The 22,557-nt window shown below is 37.6% G+C and overlaps 1 protein-coding gene across 7 annotated transcripts; it reads right to left on the minus strand.

Annotated features, from left to right (window-relative positions):
• On the minus strand, window positions 1–18,896 carry LOC143026303 (platelet-activating factor acetylhydrolase-like). Of its 7 annotated transcripts, none has more exons than XM_076186513.1 (11): window positions 18,757–18,882; window positions 14,158–14,189; window positions 11,777–11,920; window positions 10,453–10,550; window positions 10,083–10,200; window positions 9,376–9,535; window positions 8,651–8,762; window positions 7,873–8,075; window positions 6,514–6,687; window positions 5,544–5,692; window positions 1–4,578 (listed from the first exon to the last, which is right to left on the minus strand). In XM_076186513.1, the coding sequence occupies exons 3-11, from the start codon at window positions 11,823–11,825 to the stop codon at window positions 4,466–4,468; spliced, it is 1,176 nt and encodes a 391-aa protein (XP_076042628.1). In that variant the 5' UTR covers window positions 11,826–11,920; window positions 14,158–14,189; window positions 18,757–18,882; the 3' UTR covers window positions 1–4,465. The 7 variants fall into 7 exon arrangements, with proteins under 7 accessions (XP_076042628.1, XP_076042589.1, XP_076042599.1 ...); XM_076186474.1 differs by having other exon boundaries at window positions 14,155–14,189; XM_076186484.1 differs by lacking the exon at window positions 18,757–18,882 and adding an exon at window positions 15,788–15,887 and having other exon boundaries at window positions 14,155–14,189.
• Between the last annotated feature and the right edge of the window lie 3,661 nt (window positions 18,897–22,557).

Here is a 22,557-nt window from a genome sequence, read left to right on the forward strand (position 1 = left end):
TAATATTCAAATATTTATTTCTCATATCTGTTTACAGAATAACAATTTCCCAAAAACAAAACCTATGTTACACTATTATCACCACTGAAAATTTATATAAAGACATTAACAAAATCATCAACACTGCTGTCTCTTCTAAATTTCCTGATCAAACTTATCTCAAGATATAGTCATCTAACAAAGGTGGGATATGGATCTACCTACAATGTCAGCCCCTTGGAGCTGCACCTCCAGATGGAGGTGTGTGTATTGATGGATTTTGAAGATGCACAGCAGGGCAATTCTTTCTAATATACATTTTATAGAACCACCACTTGCAGGTACATTGGTCCCTCTACAATGCATGATATGTATAGATAAGAACAAGAACCAATGGTTCATATTTACTTTACGGGTCTTACTTGTAGTAACAGCACTAGTCATTTATATAGTTACTGTTTACCTTGAACAGCAATTGCTTAAGATTGATGTAAGATTCTGAATAGAAGAGCCACTGACTCATTCAGACGTGTTCTGAATATGCTCTGCATCAAAAAGGATACAACATAATAGTCTATATGACCTCTATATGATGCAAAAATTGAGGTCTGTCGCACTGTATTATGGACAGCTACTACCTTGTTGGAGAACCTTGGAAAGAACCCTAGATCCAAAGGTGTAATTTCTTCTGGCACACAGGCATGGCCCATCTTCACCTAGACATGCTCATATTTATATGTAATTTCACTTGAACAACTACAAAACATTGTATGTTTGGCAATTATAGATAAAGGATGCAATATGGCACTTTTTAAGTTCACATTGAAATGTAATATCTAAAATATTTGTGTATATGCATTCACTAATACAGTACTCAGTACCTGCACCTTTTTTTTAACCCCCCCCCACCCTTGAAACCCCCTAAGGCTCCCTCACCCTTTAATTTAGAAGCAAAGCATTGTTCCTTCCCCTTGGCACAACCTTTCTCTCAGACTTAAGTCCTCCCACCACTCAGTGCACACAAGCGGTTTGCCTGAAGGAAACAGCAATGCTTGAACTTGTGAGCTTTGAAGAGAATTTATGGAAAAGATTGCCATACATACAATTTTGGAATAAATAAGCCTGCTCACAACTTGTCAAAAAACTCATTTTCTGACAAATATTCATCTTCCATGGAGGACTTAACACTAGTAGTGGTGGTACTGGATAGGTGCAATTTTAACAAAAATACATTTACATGTTCACACACTTGTAAAAAAAATCTGGCATTTAAAAAACTGACTAGACTAAACTTAAACTCTCATGACTTCAAACAACTTTATCATCATCTATACATACTTGGTAAAAGCGAGACCCACAACAATTAGAAAAAAAAAGTATTTCCAAACTATCAATAATGTACTACATATTGACTGCATAACAAATCTAACTGATCATGCATAAACTAATAAACAATAATACAATAATAACAATATTTGTATTTATCAAACTGTAATACAGAGGAAAGTTGCCACTTATGCAGTCTCATCCCTTTTTTCTCCATTGATCAAACTTAGCTTTAAATTTGTTTATGGTTTTAAAATTGACAAATGTCTTTTGTTGTCTACAATGCACCAGTGCACCTCGAGGACAATATTGTGCCAATACTGAAGGTTATAATGAGGCTATGGTGGTAGGTGTGGGTTAGCATACTTCAAGGTAAATATGGATGCATGATATCTGTAGTAGTGTTGGGTATTATCTTAAGTGTGCATAGTTAAGAGGGAGTTACAGAATAACAAAGATAATGCCACATGTTGTCTACAAACAAACAATCAATCAATCTGTTGCCCCTGGTCTCTCTTATAGAGGACCTGTAGACTAATTATTACGGCAGTAAAGTATACCAAATACAAATTTTCCAACGGCTCAAATTCTTCAAAATGTGCAAAGCAAATACCTAGAATATTTGTTCTATTTACACTCGCATGCAATTACCCACAAAGTGGGGTTGCTAGACAGACAAGCGATATCCACACCCATTTCACTCTTGATCCACAAATCTTTCAGTAACATCTGCCTACATTAAGTAAAAACTGCATTCATACAATAGTATAAAATCTACCTTCAAGGACCAAACTTAACCATATTCAAGTTATTTTCATAACATAGCTAACACCTGAAGCTGCTGCATATACATCTGAAAAATGTTTCAACAACATCTCCTGTTCTTGCCCCCTTTTATTTTTTAAACCTAAATGCATGGTTTTGGATGAGTGTGGGACCTGACTATCCTTTTATATGGGGAAAAATGCCCTTTAGATTACATACATATATTTGTTTTGTGTGGGTTTGTTTCTGTCATCAGCAAGTGGCAGTAGGAGGAGGAGGAGGGAGGGCAAGAGAGAGACAGTGAGAGATAGAAACAGAGAGAGACAGAGATAGAGATAGAGTGTGTGCCCATCTCATGGAACAGGTTGTCCCTTTAATTTGTACTATCTTTTCCAACTTGCTGCCTTCAACACATGTATGCTTATTCACCATCTAGAATTCAATCCTTTACTAGTTCATTCATCCCTTTTATCCACCTTTTTGTTAGTGTACTCTCCAAACCTTACAGATTCACAAATCCCTCAGGGAGAGTTACCCTCTTTCATTTTCATAACAAGAGTTGGGAAGAAAATGCAATAGTTAAGGAATATGTGGAAAGACTGAATGGATGACACTGCCCAGAGATGTTTCCTGCATCAACTACACAGGTGAAGATTATGTAAATGACAGTTACCATATTGTGAAACACTGGAAATAAACTGGCTTCAACTGTTGGAGCTGTGCCTCACTGCACTGTGTTTGAAGGGTGGAATGGTGTGAGTGGGTTTTTTGGTGCAAGTGTCTGTCGACTGGGTGACCTCCTTTATAAGGGGTAACCAAAGCCTTTGTGAAGACATATCCCTCTAATTGCTAATTTTAATTTCACACATTCTCCATACCAGGAAAATCAAGAATCACACTAGCATGACCATATTCAGGTCACAATCTTGCACCAAAATACAATAGCTTTGGCCACAAAAATAAACTGCCCCAGATGCAACCATCACACAGATGACAAGGAACACTATATTACACTGCCCCATCCTAGCCATACCCAGACAATGTCATACATACATACATATACCAAAGGCTTTTTCCCCTTATAAGGGAGGTAGCCACTATGAGACAATATTTATTTCTTGAGTAACTGACCCAAACTTGTGACCGTTGTCAGTTACATGGGAGCCACAGGCCACAAAAATTCTGGGGCAATTGACTGATTGATTGATCAACTGATGTTATATACATCTTCCTTTTCTGTATAAACATCTAAACTTTCTTTTCATCAGCACTTTTTAAGTAGTAGCCTAAACTCCTTGTCCAGTGCAATTGGGACTGTTACTCCCTCACTGGACTCCACAGCCACAGTAGATGCTGTTCTTAATTGCGTGGGGGACAACTCCATAATCCCCCGGAACTGAAGAATGCCTACTACTATTTTTTTTTTTTTAAGTAGCTGCCTTAATTCCTCATCTATCCTTTGTTCCTTTCTGAAGCAAAGATTTGTATTTTTTTCAATTCTTTAATTGCTGTTTAAAAAAGATGGGACAAAGTTCATAAAACAACTCTCAAAATACCCTCATATTTGTGATTGGGCGAGAAAATAAAATAATCATATGAAGGCACTGTGAAGAAGGTACATCAGTTTAAGTGCATGGAATTGTTATGCAAGTTATTCTGCGAGTGGTAAAAACTTGTATTCTTGAAAAGTTCAATTTCCTGTCCAAGTTTAATATAGTAAAATCTCTTATTCTAGAATTCATAAAACATAATAAAATATGGTGAAGGGGTAATGCTGAGCATTAAATTTTATATCGTGGTAAATAATTTGTGCCTTCACCATTACACGTATAAATAAACACCATATCTCGCACAGTCTTCATAAATCAATCAAAAGCCAAAATCATAACTTTGATTTTAATTTAATTTTAACTTTTCCTGCACCATCAGTTATCTTATACTGGATCACTGCTGTAGTGGTCCTCTCATTATCCATCTTTGTTTTATTTTCTGTAGCCTTTGAGCTCTCAGCCTCCGATTCTTTGTTGTCTCCCTCTTCCCCTCCCTTCCCATCTATTTTTAGGGTGTGGCCTGCCACACACTCCTCTACATCTCCCTTTCTCTCCCCATCTGTTGTACAATTTTCTCCTACATCCTTTACATCTCCCTTAACCAGACCACTAGATGCATTGTCCCCTTTATCGACCTCTGGATCCTCCTTCCCTTGGCCATCTGAATAATGGACACCCTCCTTCTGTTCAGAATCTTCTTTCTCTTGCTTTAGTACCAAGTTATCATCATTTCCTGCTGGTGTGTTTCCTTTTCCTAACTTATCAAGGTCCTGACCATACTTTCCTTCATCTTCCTTTACAAGTTTTTCTTGCTCTACTTCCTCCTGCTGTGGATGCGAATTCAGTCATGGGTCCCATCCCAGCATTTTCTTACTTGTGCCATACAAATCATACACCAGATGTTTCTTGTTCTCTTCGATGTAAGTCTCATATTTTTCATAGAAGGGTCGGTCCAGTCCTGTTAAAGAACATTTTGCATTATTAGTGGAAGTTGCAACCCCATGAGAAAATAATCATTTATGGAGGAATGGAAAATTTAAATTCAAGTGTTAATAAAAATATCTGAATATTCCATAAATTTCTCAAGTGGATGAGGGACATCGGTCGATATATAGTGAAACAGTGGAAGTAAACTAGCTTTGGCTATTGGGCCCTGTTGTAGAAATGGTGTTTTGCTGCATTGCTTTTGACCTTTGGATACCTCCCTTGTAAGGGGGAAAAAATCTGTTGGTACATGTATGTATGCTTTTGACCTGAGCAGTGACAAAGGTGGATGATCCTTCATCCCGAAGGTGCCAAGATGGGAAGGGGAACAAATGGGTTTTGGATAGATGTGGGATGGGTGTGAGGTCGGTGTATACTTCGACTCTGCCACCTCCTCATGAGGGAGAAAACGTGTTCTGGTATATGTGTATACGTAAATAGAATCGCCAATGATGACAATGTCAATCAAATAATTCTAATAGTTGTCCCCGGACTGGAACCCGAGATGTGCACGTAGTCAAAGTAAAAATAATAATAACTGTTGCCTTGATTTTTACAGACAGGAAACACACAGCCCCATAGTGATTGAGTGGTCCTCAAGCCCTCCCTGAGATATCTGTGAAGAAATTTTGAACTGTCTCTGATATATCATTATGGGACAGTTTCTGTGTAACTGACTTGATAGTAGTATAAAGAAGTTAGCAGTCACTAGATGTCAGCTCTCTATATGTGCAAAAAAGGAAGAAACATGGATGAAGCTGATAGAGATCTTGGGCCTAGTCCAAAGACCAAATGTCAATCTTGAGTGCACCCCAAGACGAAAGTGAGGGTGTTGACAGGTTTTGAAGGCAAGCAATGTGTATGCTGTCAATACCCCATACAGGAAAAATTACAAAGAGAAAAGAAAAAGATGAAGAACAAAAAATAACTGTAAATTACCAAGGTGCTTGCAGAGGAAAGTGATGAAGAGTCTGTTATTGATGTCCATGGCCATCATTGGGTCAAGTGGCGACGAGGCTCCTGAGAGAGCCCGCCCAATGGCACCAACAAGGAAGGGGGTGTCACACTGATTCTGATGTACAGTGCCCCTGCAAAAGCAACCACAATTTTAAGAGTCCAATACAACATAAAATTTGGATGAATGAGAGCCAGACAGCCCTATAAAAAAATCTCCCTCTACAGACCAGTTCTTTCATTATCTTGTACTTACCCAGCACTCACTATGATTTCCATCTTTTTGACTCAATAATGTCCCTTGCAGATCTTGTCCTGGCAAAAGCCAGAAGATTTAGTTCAATTAAGGGAGTACAATTGTAACAAAATGGAACAAACTGAACAAAGCTTTCTGTGTATTCATCATAAATCAATTATTAAGTAACCCCTTCACTAGCAAAAGGATCACACACAACTGAATAAAATAACATGATGACTCTCTTGAAGACCTGTGGAAGAAATTCTATAAAGCATGCTTTGTGCTGAAGGGTATATCAGCATAAAACATCAATACAAGTACTCTAAGAATGAGATCAGCATTAACTTACACTTTCTGGAAAGACACAGAGTGCGGGGGTAATCTTATAGAGGTGTTCAAGTGGAGCAAAGGCTTTAACAAGGGTGATGCAAACAAGGTCATCATATTAAAACAACAGGGCAGGACTTGCAGTAATGGATTTAAACTGGACAAATTTAGATTTTAAGGAAATAGGCAAGAACTGGTTTACTAATAGGGTGGTCAACAAATGGAATAGACTTTGTAACCATGTAGTGAGCGCTGAAACTATCAGTTGTTTTAAGAAAATGTTAGACAACTTTATGGATGGGGATGACAGGTGGTGATGGATATGGAGCTGCCTTGTGTACACCTTATGGTCTCTTGCAGTCTCCTTCATTCTTATGTTCTAATGTTTACCTGATAGTGATGCACTTAGTGGTGTCTGAATTGAGAAACTTCATTGCACGCAAATTTGCATCAGCTTGGAATGCTTCGGTGGAGATGCAGATAAGTGGTTGGTGGACAGCTGGACAGATTTTTGATGCATCATCCTTTATAGGGAACATCCAAGGGTCCAAGGCAACTCCAACCCTGAGAAGAACAACACTTCAATCATGTCTTTACAGTCACATTTTCTCTCACAATGCAAGAGGCCTGTATTACTCCAGATGTTTATGTAAACTGTATAGTAAATGCAAGTAAACCTCTTAACCCCTTCCATACGGTGCCGCACACGTAGGCGTCATGGACTTAGATCTCGGTGGCAGCAGCCAATGCCAGCCGTACGACGTGTCGTAATAATACTCGCATCATAAAATATAGTCACCGCTTATATCGATCGTTCTCTCTTCACCCGTGAATTTTGATAACCATAGAAAATGCAATTACAAAAGAATTAGAAAGAATGTCATTATGGAGGGGCGACTACAATAAATATAATCAAGACGCCGATATGGCAGCCTCGCGAATACACTCGCTCCCCATGACGCCTATGTGTGCGGCACCGTATGGAAGGGGTTAAGTGTTCATACTCAGGTACTTCTATTCAACTGAAATAATTACTATATTATGGAATTGGAGTGGTAAAGTCATTCTTTAATTGACTTCCACATCAAGTTTCATACACATACATAAACCAATGGCCTTTTCCCTCTTACAAGAGAGGTAGCCAAAGTCAAAGGCATAAATCCATTACCACCCATTTCATCCCCACACACTCCACTCCCATTCATCACCCCTCCTTCCCTCTTTTCTTGGCTCCTCCTGGATGACAGGTTATCCCTGCATCTCACCTGCTGCCCTGGGTCAGAAGCAATGTAGCAAGATGCAGCACATCCATAGCAAGGCTGCTTCATTTATATGGCAAATCCCTCTCTCCGTCCCCTCATACAGAAAAAGAGAAGACAGGGAGAAATCCCTTTGGGCTGCATCAAAATATCATTCAGACATACTCCCTCACCCACCCACTCTTTTCCATGCATCACAGCATCATCCATACACAACCCTTCTCCACTCATTTCTATCTTCTGTTTCCTCCCTTCCTTCCTCAATAAACATTCACCTCTTTCCCAATGCTCCTTTTACCCCATCCATCCATCTCATCCTTGGTCACCCCCTCATGTTCACTCCCTCCATCTCTGCCTTCCACACCTCTTTTACTAATCTTTCTTCACTCATTCTTTCCATGTGTCAAAAAAAAAAAAAAAAAAAAAGACGAGTGGACCCTCCAATTTATCAATTAACTTGGAGATTTACTTATAATATTAAGAAACTTACTTGAAACGATGATCCTTTGCTAAGGTGAAGATGGTTGTTCCACCTCCGAAGGAATGTCCAGCCATGACTGGCTGTGAAAGGTCCAAGTTTCCTCTCAGCTGCTTGAGGTCAAATTTTGATGGTAGTTCATTGCTAATCCCTCCCAGGTTAAGTTTCTCCAGGATATCAAGTGCACGGATGCTCTCCTCTACCCGCACTTTCACCTGTGGGTAATCTGTATCTCTTTAATGCAGGTCTTTCTCCCACATCATAACTCATCATGTAATTGTTATATTCAATCAATTCACTGCCCCATTTCTCTCTTTTAAAAAACCCAGATGATGGGTCATCCAGAAGGACCCAAGAAAAGAGGGAGGGAAAGGTGGTGAATGGGAGAGGAATATGTGGGGATGAAATGGGTGGAAGCAGATTTATGCCTTTTGACTTTGGCTGCCTCCCCTGTATAGGGGAAAAGGCCCTTGGTATATGTATGTATGTGAAAAACCCACAGCCTTCTGTCTCCTGTATGGTGGTTACATCTAGGGCAATTAGATTCTGTTGTCAGGATGACCCTGTGCTGGCCATGTCTTGATACAAGATGTGACCTGATTGTAGATGTGAGTGTAATTCTTCGTCTTGTGAGCAATTTTTTGCTGGTTTGATTTCTGGGGGAGTTCAGTGGTTTATTGTAATGTACTTGTTTTGTGATCTGTGAAACTATTTCTATACAAAGAAAATTACTCCTTATTCTGAGACCAATACCATAAAGTATTGTCCTTTACATCTTGGTCGTACTTACCTGCTGGTTACGCAAGTCATATTCTTTTTCTCCGTACTTGAGCACACGGAAAGGAACAAACTCCTGCTTGCCCTCTTCATCAAGTGTAAAACTTGCACATGCTGATGTATCCCTGAATAAGTGAGGTACATTTAGTTACGCCATTCACATTAGCAAAAGAAACGATGTACACATAAAGCTACTTAACTTAAGAACATACCTGCAACCTGAGTATTGTATGCCTCGACTACTTTCCTCTTTATCACCAAGCATTTGTTCTTTCCTCCTCTTCCTCATCTTTTCTTCATTATTCTTGTTACCATCACCATCACTGCCACCACCAATCAAACTGATGATGCTTTGCATGCATTTTAATCATATTTGATTTATGTTAAATGCCCTCTTCTCCTACACGTGTGTTTGTTGGCGATAACCACTCCACGTACATCTCATCACCTTCCATTTGCCCACATCTACTTTTGACTTCCTCCTCTCACTCACCCTCTCAAATTCTGCAACCAATTGCTTCAGTCTATCTTCTGGCTCTGCTACAAGTGCAATGTCATCAACAAATAAGCTGCTAACCTCCCACTTTCCTTCACCAACTCCAAATTCCTGCCCAGCACTCTTACATATCTCCCTTGCCACCCCATCCATATATACACTGAACAACCATGGTGACATTACACAACCCTATTGCACTCCCACTTTCACCTAACTTATCTAAATCAGTTAACAACACTTGCCTATGTTCAATAGCTGCCACTACGAAACCATGGGAGGCCAACTCAGAGCAGACAGTACTGTAGATGGAACGGTTCCCTGACAGCCCATGAGAGAAAACCACCACAGGGAACTTTTCATTAGCCATCTTAGCCTCCCACACTGCAGGAGTGTAGCTGCCACCTGCAAAGAGAGCCTATTTACTTAAAAAGCATTTTAATTTTGGTTTAAACCTCATCTTCATACAGGAAATGGAGAATACTGCACATAGTATCACTCATGCATATACCAAAATACCCTTTCCACCTTATAACTGGGGGTGGCCTAGCCAAAGCATACACCCATCCTTCATTTATCCCACATCCATCTGCATACATTTGTTGTCCTTTGTACAAGAAATAAGACCTGCCTTAATAATAATGATAATAATAAAAACTGCACCCCCACATTGGCTGGAAATGGTCTTAGGGTTCTCTAATAGATTTCTCTGAGAAGAAATTGGACTATTGTTTAATGTATTACTGTGAGACTTTATGTCACCAGTTGAAAGTACAAGTGCCCCCCTATACACACACACATAAATTTGTGGATAATAGGGGACACTTGCAAATGTGAAATTTCATTAATATTTTTTACCATTTCCCAAAACCCATGCTATACATAAGAAAACCTTAGGAAGGCACTTGCATCAATTTCAGCACATCAAAATAATCTAAATAAAAGTACTCACCCAATTGCCAGTTGAAAAGCATACTGAAGAGAGAGGGAATAGCTGAAGCCATAAAATTCGCTATGCCCCGGGTATACTCTTCCCCAAGGTACCATGGAGTCCAATCTTCCATATGGGCCTGTAAACCAAAATGTATTACCATTTGTCCATTTTCAGTCAATCAATCTATTGCTCCAAATCTCTCTTGCAGGTAACTGGTAACAGCCATCATATTGGCCCATTTCACTAAAGGGAGGATATTGTGTAGTTGTCCAATGGAAGGATATGGCCAATTAACATTAATCACCCATAATGTCTGCTTTCCACTCTGCTTCTGTCCCACCATCCCTCTCCCTTTCTAACAACTACACCTACAAATCTAGACTTGTACCTTGATGTCAGTCAGAGAAGATGGGTAGAAAAGACGCATCAATGTTCCTTCTTTAGTTCGTCCCACCATCACATCAGAACACCCCACCACATATGGACCTGTGTGAACACTAATGCTATTAACACACAACTTCCCACTTTCACATGAAGAAGCACATCTACATTATTCCTACAATCAACCTTTACAGTGTAATGGCATCCCATAAAAAAAAAGTTCTGGGTATGTTAAGACACCATTATATAACTGCAGGGATATTAAAGGACAGTCATTAAAAATGATTAAATACATAATTCATACATACCAAAAAGGTCTTCTCTTTATAAGAGAGGTAGCCAAGTCAAAGCAAACACCCACCCTACATCAATCAAAACACATTTTTCAACTCCCACCCTGCATTAGCACCTTGTTGCTGAATAATAAACTATGGGTCCATGAACCAACAAGATATAGAGGCCACAATACACAAGCAAGATTGGAATTAATCTTAACAAAAGACCCAATGTAATTGAACAACTGAAATAGCAGTGTCCCATAGGTAAAAGTAACTATGTAGTCCACAATTTGGAAGTAGGGAATACAAAATTAAGACATTCAGTTAAGTCATACACACAATAATGATACATCTTTGCTAAAGAAAAGTATACAAGAATGAACAAGGTCTATGAGGAAGCAAACTGGAAAGAGCTTAGATACATGAAACAAGGGAAAAATTGGAAGTCTTCCTGAAATTTTACAATGAGGGTTTGGAAACATGTGCCAAACATGAGTAGAAGAGAATCACATACACACAAAAGGATTGGTTTAAAAGAAGCTATAGCAAAACAAAATAAAAGTTCCCAGTCAGTACTGACCAAGGAAGAGGACTTTAGGGAAGAGAAAATAACTACAGAAGTTGTATCAAAGAAGAGAAAAGAGGCAGTGCAAGGAGTGCATGAACTACAGTACTCAAAAACTTGGAAGTGAGAAAGGCCCTGAGACTACATGGGCTTTCCACCTGGACACTCAAAGAATGCAAAGAACAATTGGTTGGACAAAATACACATAATGATTGCATGTTCTTTGGAGGGGGACTGGAAAAAGGCAAATGTTGTACCAATTTATAAGGGAGGAAATAAAGAGGATCATCAGAATTACAGATCAATATCTTTGACCAATACAATAGCCAAAATGTATGAACAAATTTCAAATGACATATGGTACTAATTTACACAGAAAAAAAAAATACATATCTTATGCAATAAGACTTACAATGATGGTAAATTACATTCTCCCAATAATGCTTAACAACAAACATATTCTAGCAACTAATTCTACAAGTTTGTACCTTGTGGTATTGGGGTGTGTTTCCTGGAACTTAAATATGACCGTGCCATTATGAGAGTCACTCCTGCTCCTCCTGCTGTTGTTGTAGTCAGGAGAAGCCGTTGTTTGGCCCCCGCACTCAAGCGCAGGGTTCTGCGCACTGTTACTGTTTTAAGGAATGGTGAGGAAAATGTAAGATTTCCTAGTAATCAATATTTATAAATATTTCTATGTGAACCTGTACTGTATATTCATAAGAACAAATCTTTTCTGTTTTAAATAAATCTTTATGGGTAAAAATATTCCAAATACTGAACAAAATAATTATATCTGCACTAGGCATATATCAAAATCAAAACATACACATATACATTATATATATATATACAAAAAAATAGATAAATATATAAACAAATACATAAATGAATACACTACACAAAATTTATAAACAAAAGTGATTTCTACAAAGCAAGTATGGACAAAGCATATGAAGCAACAAAGCATGTGAAATAATGATGTGCATTTACAGGTACACAAACAAATATATAAAATCCTATTTGGAAGGATCACTGATAGGTGCCTGCATATAATGGTTTTATATGGTAGACTTCAGGAAGAATCATCTCTCTCCTACTCATCTTCAAACTCTATCAACATCCTCAACTCTACAGGTGCAGGGCCGAAGAGGAAGTACTCTGTCTCTAGACCATGCTCGGTTATTTTGCCTCCACTTTTTCACATAAGAAGGGACAATCAGTAACTGCTATCTTTTTCTTCCTCCTATCATGATACATACTCACACTAATACAAAATTGACAACAGTCAAAAGTTTCTTCCCAAAGAGATCCACTGGACAGCCAAAGTACTGTTGCTTACTACTATGGAGTTACAGATTTCCACTCAGTAAAACTCAAGCAAATAATCATCATAATCAATATACTCCTTGGACCAAGTTATCTTAAAACAGATTCAATCAAGAAGCACAAAATCAAGCAATTACACGATTCCCTTTAATTATGAATAAATCACATCCTTCAGGAAAGGATTTTAAATAAAAAATATAAAAACTGGTTTCCATATCTCCATGGTTGCATAACATAATGTAAGATATGTTCCTGTGAACAAAATATATAAACCTGGAATGTCATAAATCAAAGATACTATACAAAAGTGAATTTGCAACCCATTTACACAAAAGCATAACATTCCCCATCATAACAGAAATTAAGCAATCACACAGACAGAAGAGTAGAAATAATTGCCACACAAACACAAAGAAAACATCTTGAAAGTTAAGTATGTGAGAACAGTAGTAAAGAATACAAAGTCGGGATGGAGGGCAGTGACTACTGCAGTACCACAAGAACTGGTATGCTCCCCTGTAATGTTCCTCATCTTTGTAAATGATAGGACAGGAGGAACAGGAAGCTATACTAACATGTTTGCAGATGATGCAAAATCGTATGAAAAGTAAACTATGAAGACAACTCCAAGATGTTACACTAAAATCTAGACAACTACAACCAAAATTAGAAAATGAATCTGAACACAAAAAATGCAACCACAAATGGGTAATGGCTTAAAAAAATTATAATTCAATGGGAATTGAAATAATTACAAAAAGGTTCTGGGAATGTTGATTATTAATAACTTGCCACCTAGCAAACATATTAGTAAGGTTGTGAGCTTTTCACTGCATAGATGAAGAGATATTACAAAAAATAAAGAATAAATAAGTAAAAATCATAAGAGCCTAAACCATCCCATATCAGAATATGCAGCAGTGGATTCCACAAAGTGAAAGATACAAACAGATTTGAGAAATAACAAAGCAGCAATCTAATTGTTTTCCAGCCTTACAGATAAACTAAACAATGAGGTCAGAAGCACTGAACCTGGCATCATTAAAAGATACAAGACAGAGGTGTCATGAGTGAGGCATTCAGATCACTAAAGGAAGTGGACAAAATTGACAGAAAAGATCCCTTGGTTTGGGAAGGGAGGGTCATGGAAACAAATTGGAAAAGACTGTCTGAGGGATGTTAAGAAATACAGCTTTCTGTACAGATGCATGAACTTTTGGAACAGCCTGCAAGATAATGGACCCCAAGCTTAAATCATGAATAAAGTTAAAAATGAGTATGATAGATGGTAAATACAAGACAGGACCCCACAAACATAAAATTAGTTAAATATATAAAACAAGCATGCACAGATCAGTAATGTGTAAGTGCCAACACATTCCATAAAGCAATTATATGAAGTGCATGGACATGTAGCATTGAGCGTTGACATGTACCAAAGTGTATATACAATCCACAGTAATTCAAAACAAACACTTATGGTACTACACTACTTTGGTGCATGGCCATGCAAATGCACTCTCTTAGCAATACCCACCACCTTGTTAACCTAAGTCCTGCTGTAGCTTGTACCTGACCTGTAATACCAACAAAATGTTAAAAACATGCAATTCAAAATAACTGATAAATTTTTCTTTTACACAAACTAAAACAAAGAAAATATAATAAGTATGTATTAATCTCCTTTAAACCTTTGGAAAGAGCTATCAAATCATTACATTTTTTTTTCCAATTCTATTTTTGAAAGTTATGTTGTCCCAGGCCTTTCATGCAGTAGACCCATGTCCCCCCGGGAGCCATTGGTTCACCTCACGAGTCCCTCAAAGAAGGGATTTAGAGTTCTTGTCTACATATGGTAAAAGTAGGGCAGTAAAGAATAAGATGTTCAGTCTTTTAAGTGGTGGTTTGTATCTGGAGTAGCTACATCTGTGGTGGTACTGATTTAACATGTGGTGGGGACCTAAACACAGTTGTGCAAATGTGGTTTTTACTTGTCTTAGGAGTATTTTCTCAGCTGGATTTGTCTGGGAAAGGTAGTGATATCCGGAATTTGGATGTCTATTGTGAAGTGCTTGTTTTATGACGAGTGTATACATGTCCCTAAAAAATTAATGCATAAAATTTGTTATCTATGATTATCTATCATAAGACTAAAAAATTCATGGATTATGAAGCATTCAGTGGTCTTTTGTATCTCTACACATCACTCAAAATACACACTCGGAATGGAATATGCAGGTATGGTCCATGCACAAAGAGAACAAACAAGATTGAGAAAATACAAAGAACAGTTGCTAAAATGGTTCCCAACCTTGCAGTTAAATTGCACACAGAGAGACTAGAATCACTAAACCTGTTTTCACTAGAGGGACAGAGAAAGAGGTGATGATTGATGGCCAGGTAAGGAAGGTGGACAAAACTCACAAACTGACAGAGGATCTCATTTGGGATAAGAAACGAATTGAAAAAGACCACGTCTGAAGGATGCGAAAAAATATAATTTTCTGTTTAGTTGTGCAAATTCCTGGAACAGCCTAAATGACATTACATTCCAAGATGAAACCATTCTAAGCTTGGCATGATAATTTGAGATTAAGAGTATACCCTATGAGTGTAGTTCATTTTCTATATCCTACAATTGGGGAAATACACAAGAGAAATCCCACTTTAATTGTCTCAATCTTGTAACAAAATGTACTTATAAATCCATGTTAATTTTACAAATTAATGAGCTTTTGAATGTGACCTATCTGTTCACTGTCTCTGCTACAGAAATGCAAGAGTTAAAAAGGTGTAACAAAATTCCAAACTTACTTGCATAAAAATTACATACTGATACTGCTATCCTTGGGTGCAACACTGAACTAAATCAAATTACTTACTAAACCTACTGAAACATCCATATTTTTCACAAATTCTAAGATAAAAAAAAAATCAAATAATAGCAGAGACCTAGAGGCACATGGTAGCCATTGGTATCTTATGCTAGTTGATCTTCTTATCAGTAACCTTGGCAACAATGCAACAAATGATTTCAAGGGGTCACTGATCCACATGATATTAAAGGATCTATAAGATATGCCTACACAACCCTGCTGTTATCTCTGACAGGGCACAAAAGAACAGCCTTTTCCATCACAGCACAGTACATTCATAACTTGTATTCTCACCCTCCACCTCACTACACCACACTGAAACTGGCACTGATGCAAGAGAACTGCCTTGCCAGACTTTTCACCCTCCCTTTCATACATACTATACCACCTCCAACATTCTCCCTCCACTGCCTTACTATATCCTCTACTCCCTCCACTATTACTCCTTCCACCATTCCAAAGCTTCCTCCTTCCACTAAATCATTATTTCCCAAATAAATTATCATCATAATTACAAATGACAATTTCACTTATGTAACTATGGAGTAGAACTGGGTAAGAGGGAATGGAATGATTTGCCACTTGAGGTAATGTGCATACAAAATGCATTTTCAAATTAAAACAGATATGTTATCTCTTCATTATCAAAGAGAAGAATAAAATGGCCTGGTGGCAGTCACAATAAGAATTGTTGTCTTAAGTCATACTGATAAAAATCACCCAGACCCACAGAAGCTGGCAATGATCCTCAAGTCCCCCCAAAGATATCTCTGGGGAGAAACTTTGGATTGCCTGTGTTGTATAAGTGCAGGATTAAGTCTATGTACTGCCTCATGGTAAAAGGAGGGGAACAGTTGTCAGTTGTCAACTCTCCTTATGTGAAAAGCAAGACTTGAGAGAGATCTTGGACCCAGTCTGGAGACTAAGTATCAAACTCTTGGAGGTGCATCTGCAGAAGGTGAGGGTATAGATGATTTTGTAAATGAGCAATAGGGAGATCACTCTCTCCAACATCCATCCTACAGGGCCACCACCTGCAGGTATTTATCATTGGTCCATGACAGCTGGTATGAATGAAATATTTCCATTTGGTATGAAAGGAGTTGCCCACACAATAGGCTATAACTCTCTCATAACTGAGGTGGTGCCATACAGATGAATAAAATTGCTTGGAAGCAGCCACAATAAAAGAAATGTGCCACTTAAAAAGGGATTAAAAAATTATAAAACCATATTGAACAGAGGATACCAATGACAATAAAGGCTCTCACATAACAGACCACTTAGTATAACCTCAGCCCTGTAAACAGATAAGCATATAGATAAGCACATACAGATAAAGACACTTCTTTCAAGATGGAGGCGGTATGCAGTGTGCCCCAAGGATCAACACTGGCACCAGTCTTGTTAAACCTTATATTACACAGCACACAATATTCAAACTTAAAAATATTTCAGTCTTAAAAGGGAGCATAAACAATTTACTGTAGCTAAGCAGCAAAAATAATGAATGGAACTCATGTGATGTAGTGGAGACAGTCAACACAGGATATAGGGTATGTGCTAACACAGGTATACACAAGGGTAGGAAGGAGAAGGTCCATCACTCAATGGATCCCTGTACTGGACTGCAAACCATATCAACAACTAACAGACCTCACAAGCATCTGGTGAGATATAAATAAAGGCTGGAGATTCTACCATCCTTTAAACCCCTTCCATACTGGCTGGCACTTTCTTTTTATTCTAATTACCACATGGCTTTCTTTCATGTCTTTGACAACCCACTGGTAGCAAATGGGTTATATTCAGTCTAGATTTACCCCTTCCATTGTGGGTTGTCATTTTCTATTTTCCTTTTATTATGGCTACCACTTGGCTATTTCATTCATCTCTGTGCCATCTCTTCACTAATGAAGCACTGGGGTATCATCCCCAATAAGTAGTAAATAGATTCAAGGAGGGTTATTGAAAGGAGAGAGAGAAGAAGTTAAAAGTGATCACCATTCTTTTTTATGTGGAGAATATTTTCCAGTTATGAAAGAATACTGTGTAGGAGGGTCACTAAATTACCTAATAAATTTGGTACTGAAGTAGTTAAAAGAATGAAGTAATCTAATTACCTGGTACTAGTGTACAAGAAGAAAACAAAGAAACACACACACACACACACACACACAGATACAGAGTGAATGTGTGTAAGGGAGAAGAGTGGTGAGGAGATGTGTGAAGGAAGGAGGGAGAGGGGGAGAGACAGACAGATAGAGAGAGAGTGACAGACAGAAAAACAGAGAGAGAGAGAGAGTGATTATTTTCTTGAGAATAATCAGTGCTTTTATCCTTGGAACCAACACTGTGCCAAAGAGGTGGAATCAGAGATAGTAATGGAGAGATTACACAAGGAAGACAGTAGAAGTTACAAATGATCACTTTTTTCTAAGTAGTATCACTAATCATAAAAGAATGCCAATTGATTTGGTCCATTAAGATGTCACTGAAATCCCTAAAACATGGAAGAGGAAGTGGAAGGAGGAGGAAGAGGAAGAGGAGGGGAAACAAGATGAAGAATAGTTGTCAGATAGCCTTATATGATAAAGCAGAGCAAAGATATTTGAAACACAAACAAATTGTTGGTGTGGTCCTAACACCAAGTGTCAACCCCCAGGGTTGCACCAAGGTGAGGGTGTTCATAAGGGGTCTGAGAAGAACTGACAAGATGATTTTCTTTGCTGTTGGTTTTATTGGACATGTATTTTGTATGTTTTTTCACTAATATGAACCAGCAAGTACTTAGAGCTTTCCAAATAAAAACTATAATTTGTTTATACCACATCAGAATGCCCTGTTCAATGTGGTGTGATAATACAGATTTAGCAGTTTTTTACTCTAACATGTGAATATAGAGAGCATCTGTACCTCAGTAGCAGCATCGTATTTGCAACGGGTGTGTTGACAACGAAAGAGACAATGCTTCGACCTTGAACAAAATTGTCTCAATTGCACTATGTATCCGGCCCCCAACGATGAAACCTTGACATCAAACTGCTTAATTGAACGTTTCCAAGAAGGAAGTGTAAGAACTGTGTTTTACATAACTGAGTGCAAAGATTTGTTTTTCGTAAACTAGGTTTTCTAAAATTCGAATTATAATTATTTCATACAGGGTAAAGGACCCAATCTTTGAATCTACAGTCTACACTTAAACTTTTAACACGTTTTCGGCAGTGCATGTTGCCTTTAATAGTTTGTACATGAATACTTACCAGTCATGATTGCTGTTGAATGTGAACTTCGAATCTTGTATCATCAAAGCAGAAAATCCTCTCCAGACTTCAAATTCCGACCTATCCACACAGTTTGTAGCGACAACTCTAACTCGGGTGCACTGACAACAGTGATCAGCTGTTCGATGACAAATGAAGCCATGACCTGCGCATTGCACGAACTACAGTAACAAAATATTAATCACCTGTCTCATCCAAATGTTGGGCTATTGAAACAATAATTGAGTGCAAATGATTGTCTTATAATAGTGGATATGACCGCAACAAGCTAGAGATATGCATCAATATTATTTTTTTTCCTTCAGACCATATTAGTTATATAAAGCTCCGCAATAATAATTCACACAAAATAGTTATTCTGGTATGCAATGTGATATCCTAATTAACATGACAAAGCTATAGAATATAAGTTAGAACACCAAAGAACACGAATCTAGCTACATTGTTTTCCAAAACAGCCAGTGGTGGCACTGGTGGGCAGCGATAAATTTTGCGATAAAGCGATAATGTAAAGCGATGAATTAGTCCTATAACGATAAAGCGATAAATTCCCAAGATACCTTAAAATGATAAGCGATAAATCCTGCGATAAATCCAAAAATACGGTTTTTCGTCTTCTACTTTATCGCTGGATTTATCGCGGGAAATTTGAAAGCGATAAATATAAGCGATAAATTTTCCGGTTGAAGCGATATTATCGCTTTACTTATCGCAACGCCCACGACTGAAAACAGCGCCTACTAAAATTTGGACGTTTCTATATAGACTGGAGCCGAGCGATATTTTTAGCGAAAAAGTCGCGTTAGCATAATGTTTCATTATATAGATAACCAAGTCTATAGTTGGTTAAGTTGGGATAGGATTGGCTTTGCTAGATATTGGTTAAGATACTCAACATTCAAAGTTTGGCGAAAAAAATCATACCACCAACGATCTAACATGGCGTATTATTTACATCGATCAATCAACCAATCATTCAGTCATTCGGAGTCCATTGCTGAACAAAGGCCTCTCCCAACCTTATCCGTGAGTTACATGACGACGTCAATTTTTCCCACGTGACTCCTGTGAAATTCATTCTCATCTTTCCAACTCCGGTCTGGCAGAGGTTGACGCAATAGTACATGACGTGGAAAATATTTAGAGAAGCGTTTGCTCAGAAGTGCACTCTGAATGGCTGACTCATTCATGCAAGAGGAGAACATAAGTAGATAATCCCAGTATTTCCTCCGAACATTGACAGCTCGATCAATGCTATCATGGAAACGGTAAAAGTTAAAAAAAAAAAAAAAAAGTCAGAAAGCAGAATTGGAGGCAACACCGTAACAGAAATGAATGTTGCTGTTTTCATCAGGAGTAATGAGGCTGGACAGATTTGAAAATAACACACAGAGGCTCAACACACGCTTTCTCCTCGATAAATGCTTTAGGAAACTAGTGTGATAATTACCATCACACCCACACATATTTTATGTCTTTCCTCAGCTGCGGGGGCGGGGTTCATCAATAAGCCAGGAACAAAGAAGATCTCCGCTTCTTGTTCTTCAGATACTAGGAGGAGGAAGAATGAAGTAAGGGAAGGGACTCTTGGCAAGCGTCCCTGTTCTTCCTCCAGGTACAGGAGTCCCTGGTGATGTATGACAGGTGTAAGAGGCTGGTAGATAAAGGTAGACAAGTAAGGTAGATAGAGGGGTAGGTGGCGAGAATTTAATTTTTATGTGTAGGATGTTTGGAAAACAATAAGCCGCGAAGGAGTTGCATAATCTCGCTCCCCGTCTAAAGTTTATAAACAACCGCTAGGAACAGATTTTAATGCTGATGTGACAATATGTAAACTAAGCCATTCATGCATCGATATCGAGATTGCTTGTGTAAGCAGTATTGCTTAAGACGTTGTAACAGTCTTTCTGATTGGAGAAAGGGTGGAGGAGAAAAATTTATTGGTACACGGGAGAAAAGTCACGCCTTTAGGGGAGGCACTTATTTGTAACAGTAAAGATCATTGGATGAATAAAGTCGGGATGTCGGTGCATAGGTGACTTAGTGAGTAGATTGAGGATCCCAGTCGGGAGTCCCTTGGTGTAAATTGACAAACCAAGTGTATCATTATTCGGGAAAAAAAAAAAATTAACTCCGTTTAATTCACCCCATCGAGAGACATTAATTATTTTCTACAGAAAGATACGGTGAAAGGCATACTTAAGAAAAGTGATGGAAAGAAGGTTGCAATTGAAAGAAGAAATACGAAACAATATAAGGGAACAGTAAACAGAATTAAACCAGTAATCACGGAGAGACGGGGGGTGAAAACAGGGGAACCCCTGTTTAGCCTCCAGGAACAAACTAAATTTAGAAATATTATTCTAATTTTCTAGAGTATTATTTTTATTTCTACTGCTGGTATTCTAGTGTCTTTAATTTATGGTTGCATAGATTAAAATATAATATATTTTTTCAAATTATTTTATTATCATTATCATTTACATTTTCATTTTTTATTAATGTTCTAATGTTTTAATTATTTTTAGATTTGTATACAAAATTAATTTCTTATTTTTTACCTATTATGCAATTCTTTTTCTTTATTGTAAAAAATTATATAATTTTTCTTACCTTTATATTTCCAATCTTTACCTATTTATCGTAAGTGTAAATTTATGAGTTTCGTTTTTGTTGCCCACAAGCGATTTTATTCAGCCGAGGGAAAAACCCTGTGTAAATGTGCTTAAACCATTATATGTATTAAAACATAAGTGTGTTTAAGACATTTAATGTGTTTAAACCATTAACACTTTCATTTTCAAATTTTCAATTTCTATTTTTTATTATTTTTAAACCATTAGATGCATTAAAACATAAATGTATTTAAGGTATTTAATGTGCTTAACTTTTCGTTATTATTATTCTTTAACTTTCAACATCTAATTTTGTGTTCAATGTTTTTTGTTTTTAATATTTGAATGTATTCAAACCATTAAGTATATTCAAACATAAGTGTGTTTAATGTATCTAATGTGTTTGATACATTAGAATATCAAAACAACAAAATATTAAACATGTTTTCTTTGTTTTTTATTTAATCTTATATTATTTTTCGTCTTATTCTTTAATTTTTCGTTTATTTTTCCATTTTTTCATCTTCTCATTGTACTGATTCATTTCAATTTTGATTCTTAAAGTATTTTATCTTCATTTTTGTTTTCTTAATTTTTATTTCTATTCATGTTTATTAATCTTATTATTTGTCTTAATTTTCGTTCTTTTATTCCGTCCTTACATTATTCATTTCCACATATTTTTATTTCGTTATTTTTCTTTTTTCATTTCTATTGCTCTTTTCATTTTATTCTTCTTATTCTTCATTTTCTCGTCTTTATTATTCTTTATTCTTTTACTCTTATTAGTTTTTTTCCTTTTTTACATTTTATTTATTCATTTTATATTCTCATTTTACTTAATATTTAATTTAATCTAATTAAATTTTATCTTTTATCTATTTTCTTCTCCCTTTTGGTAACGGGCTCTTTGGCAACAGGCGGTTTTGGGTCACTGTCCCATTGTGACCTGAGTGAAGGGACGTGCCGCTGCCTCACTTCGACTCGAGGACTGGGAAGACCTCCGCCTTGGCCCCTCCTGGCCTTTGGTGTTGCCGCCTTCTGGTTCGCCCTTCTACCGAATTCGCCCCAGTTGCCTCGTGACCAACGAGGAGGTGGAGGGGAAGGGGGTCTCCTCGAATTTTCCACCTTTTTCTTCGCCCCCGCCAGAAGCGTCCTCCTGGCT

This window comes from Oratosquilla oratoria, chromosome 1 (assembly GCF_046742065.1).
Source record: "Oratosquilla oratoria isolate Oo_2021 chromosome 1, ASM4674206v1, whole genome shotgun sequence".
NCBI classification, from domain to species: domain Eukaryota; kingdom Metazoa; phylum Arthropoda; class Malacostraca; order Stomatopoda; family Squillidae; genus Oratosquilla; species Oratosquilla oratoria.

What these genes read in the sequence shown, in the direction of transcription:
- LOC143026303 (XM_076186465.1), bottom strand. An exon ending in CTTCTCTGACTGACATCAAG is followed by an intron (nt 10,201 to 10,452) that starts GTACAAGTCTAG and finishes TTTGGTTTACAG; the next exon opens with GCCCATATGGAAGATTGGAC. An exon ending in GTGGCAGCTATTGAACATAG is followed by an intron (nt 8,763 to 9,375) that starts GCAAGTGTTGTT and finishes TCACTTATTCAG; the next exon opens with GGATACATCAGCATGTGCAA.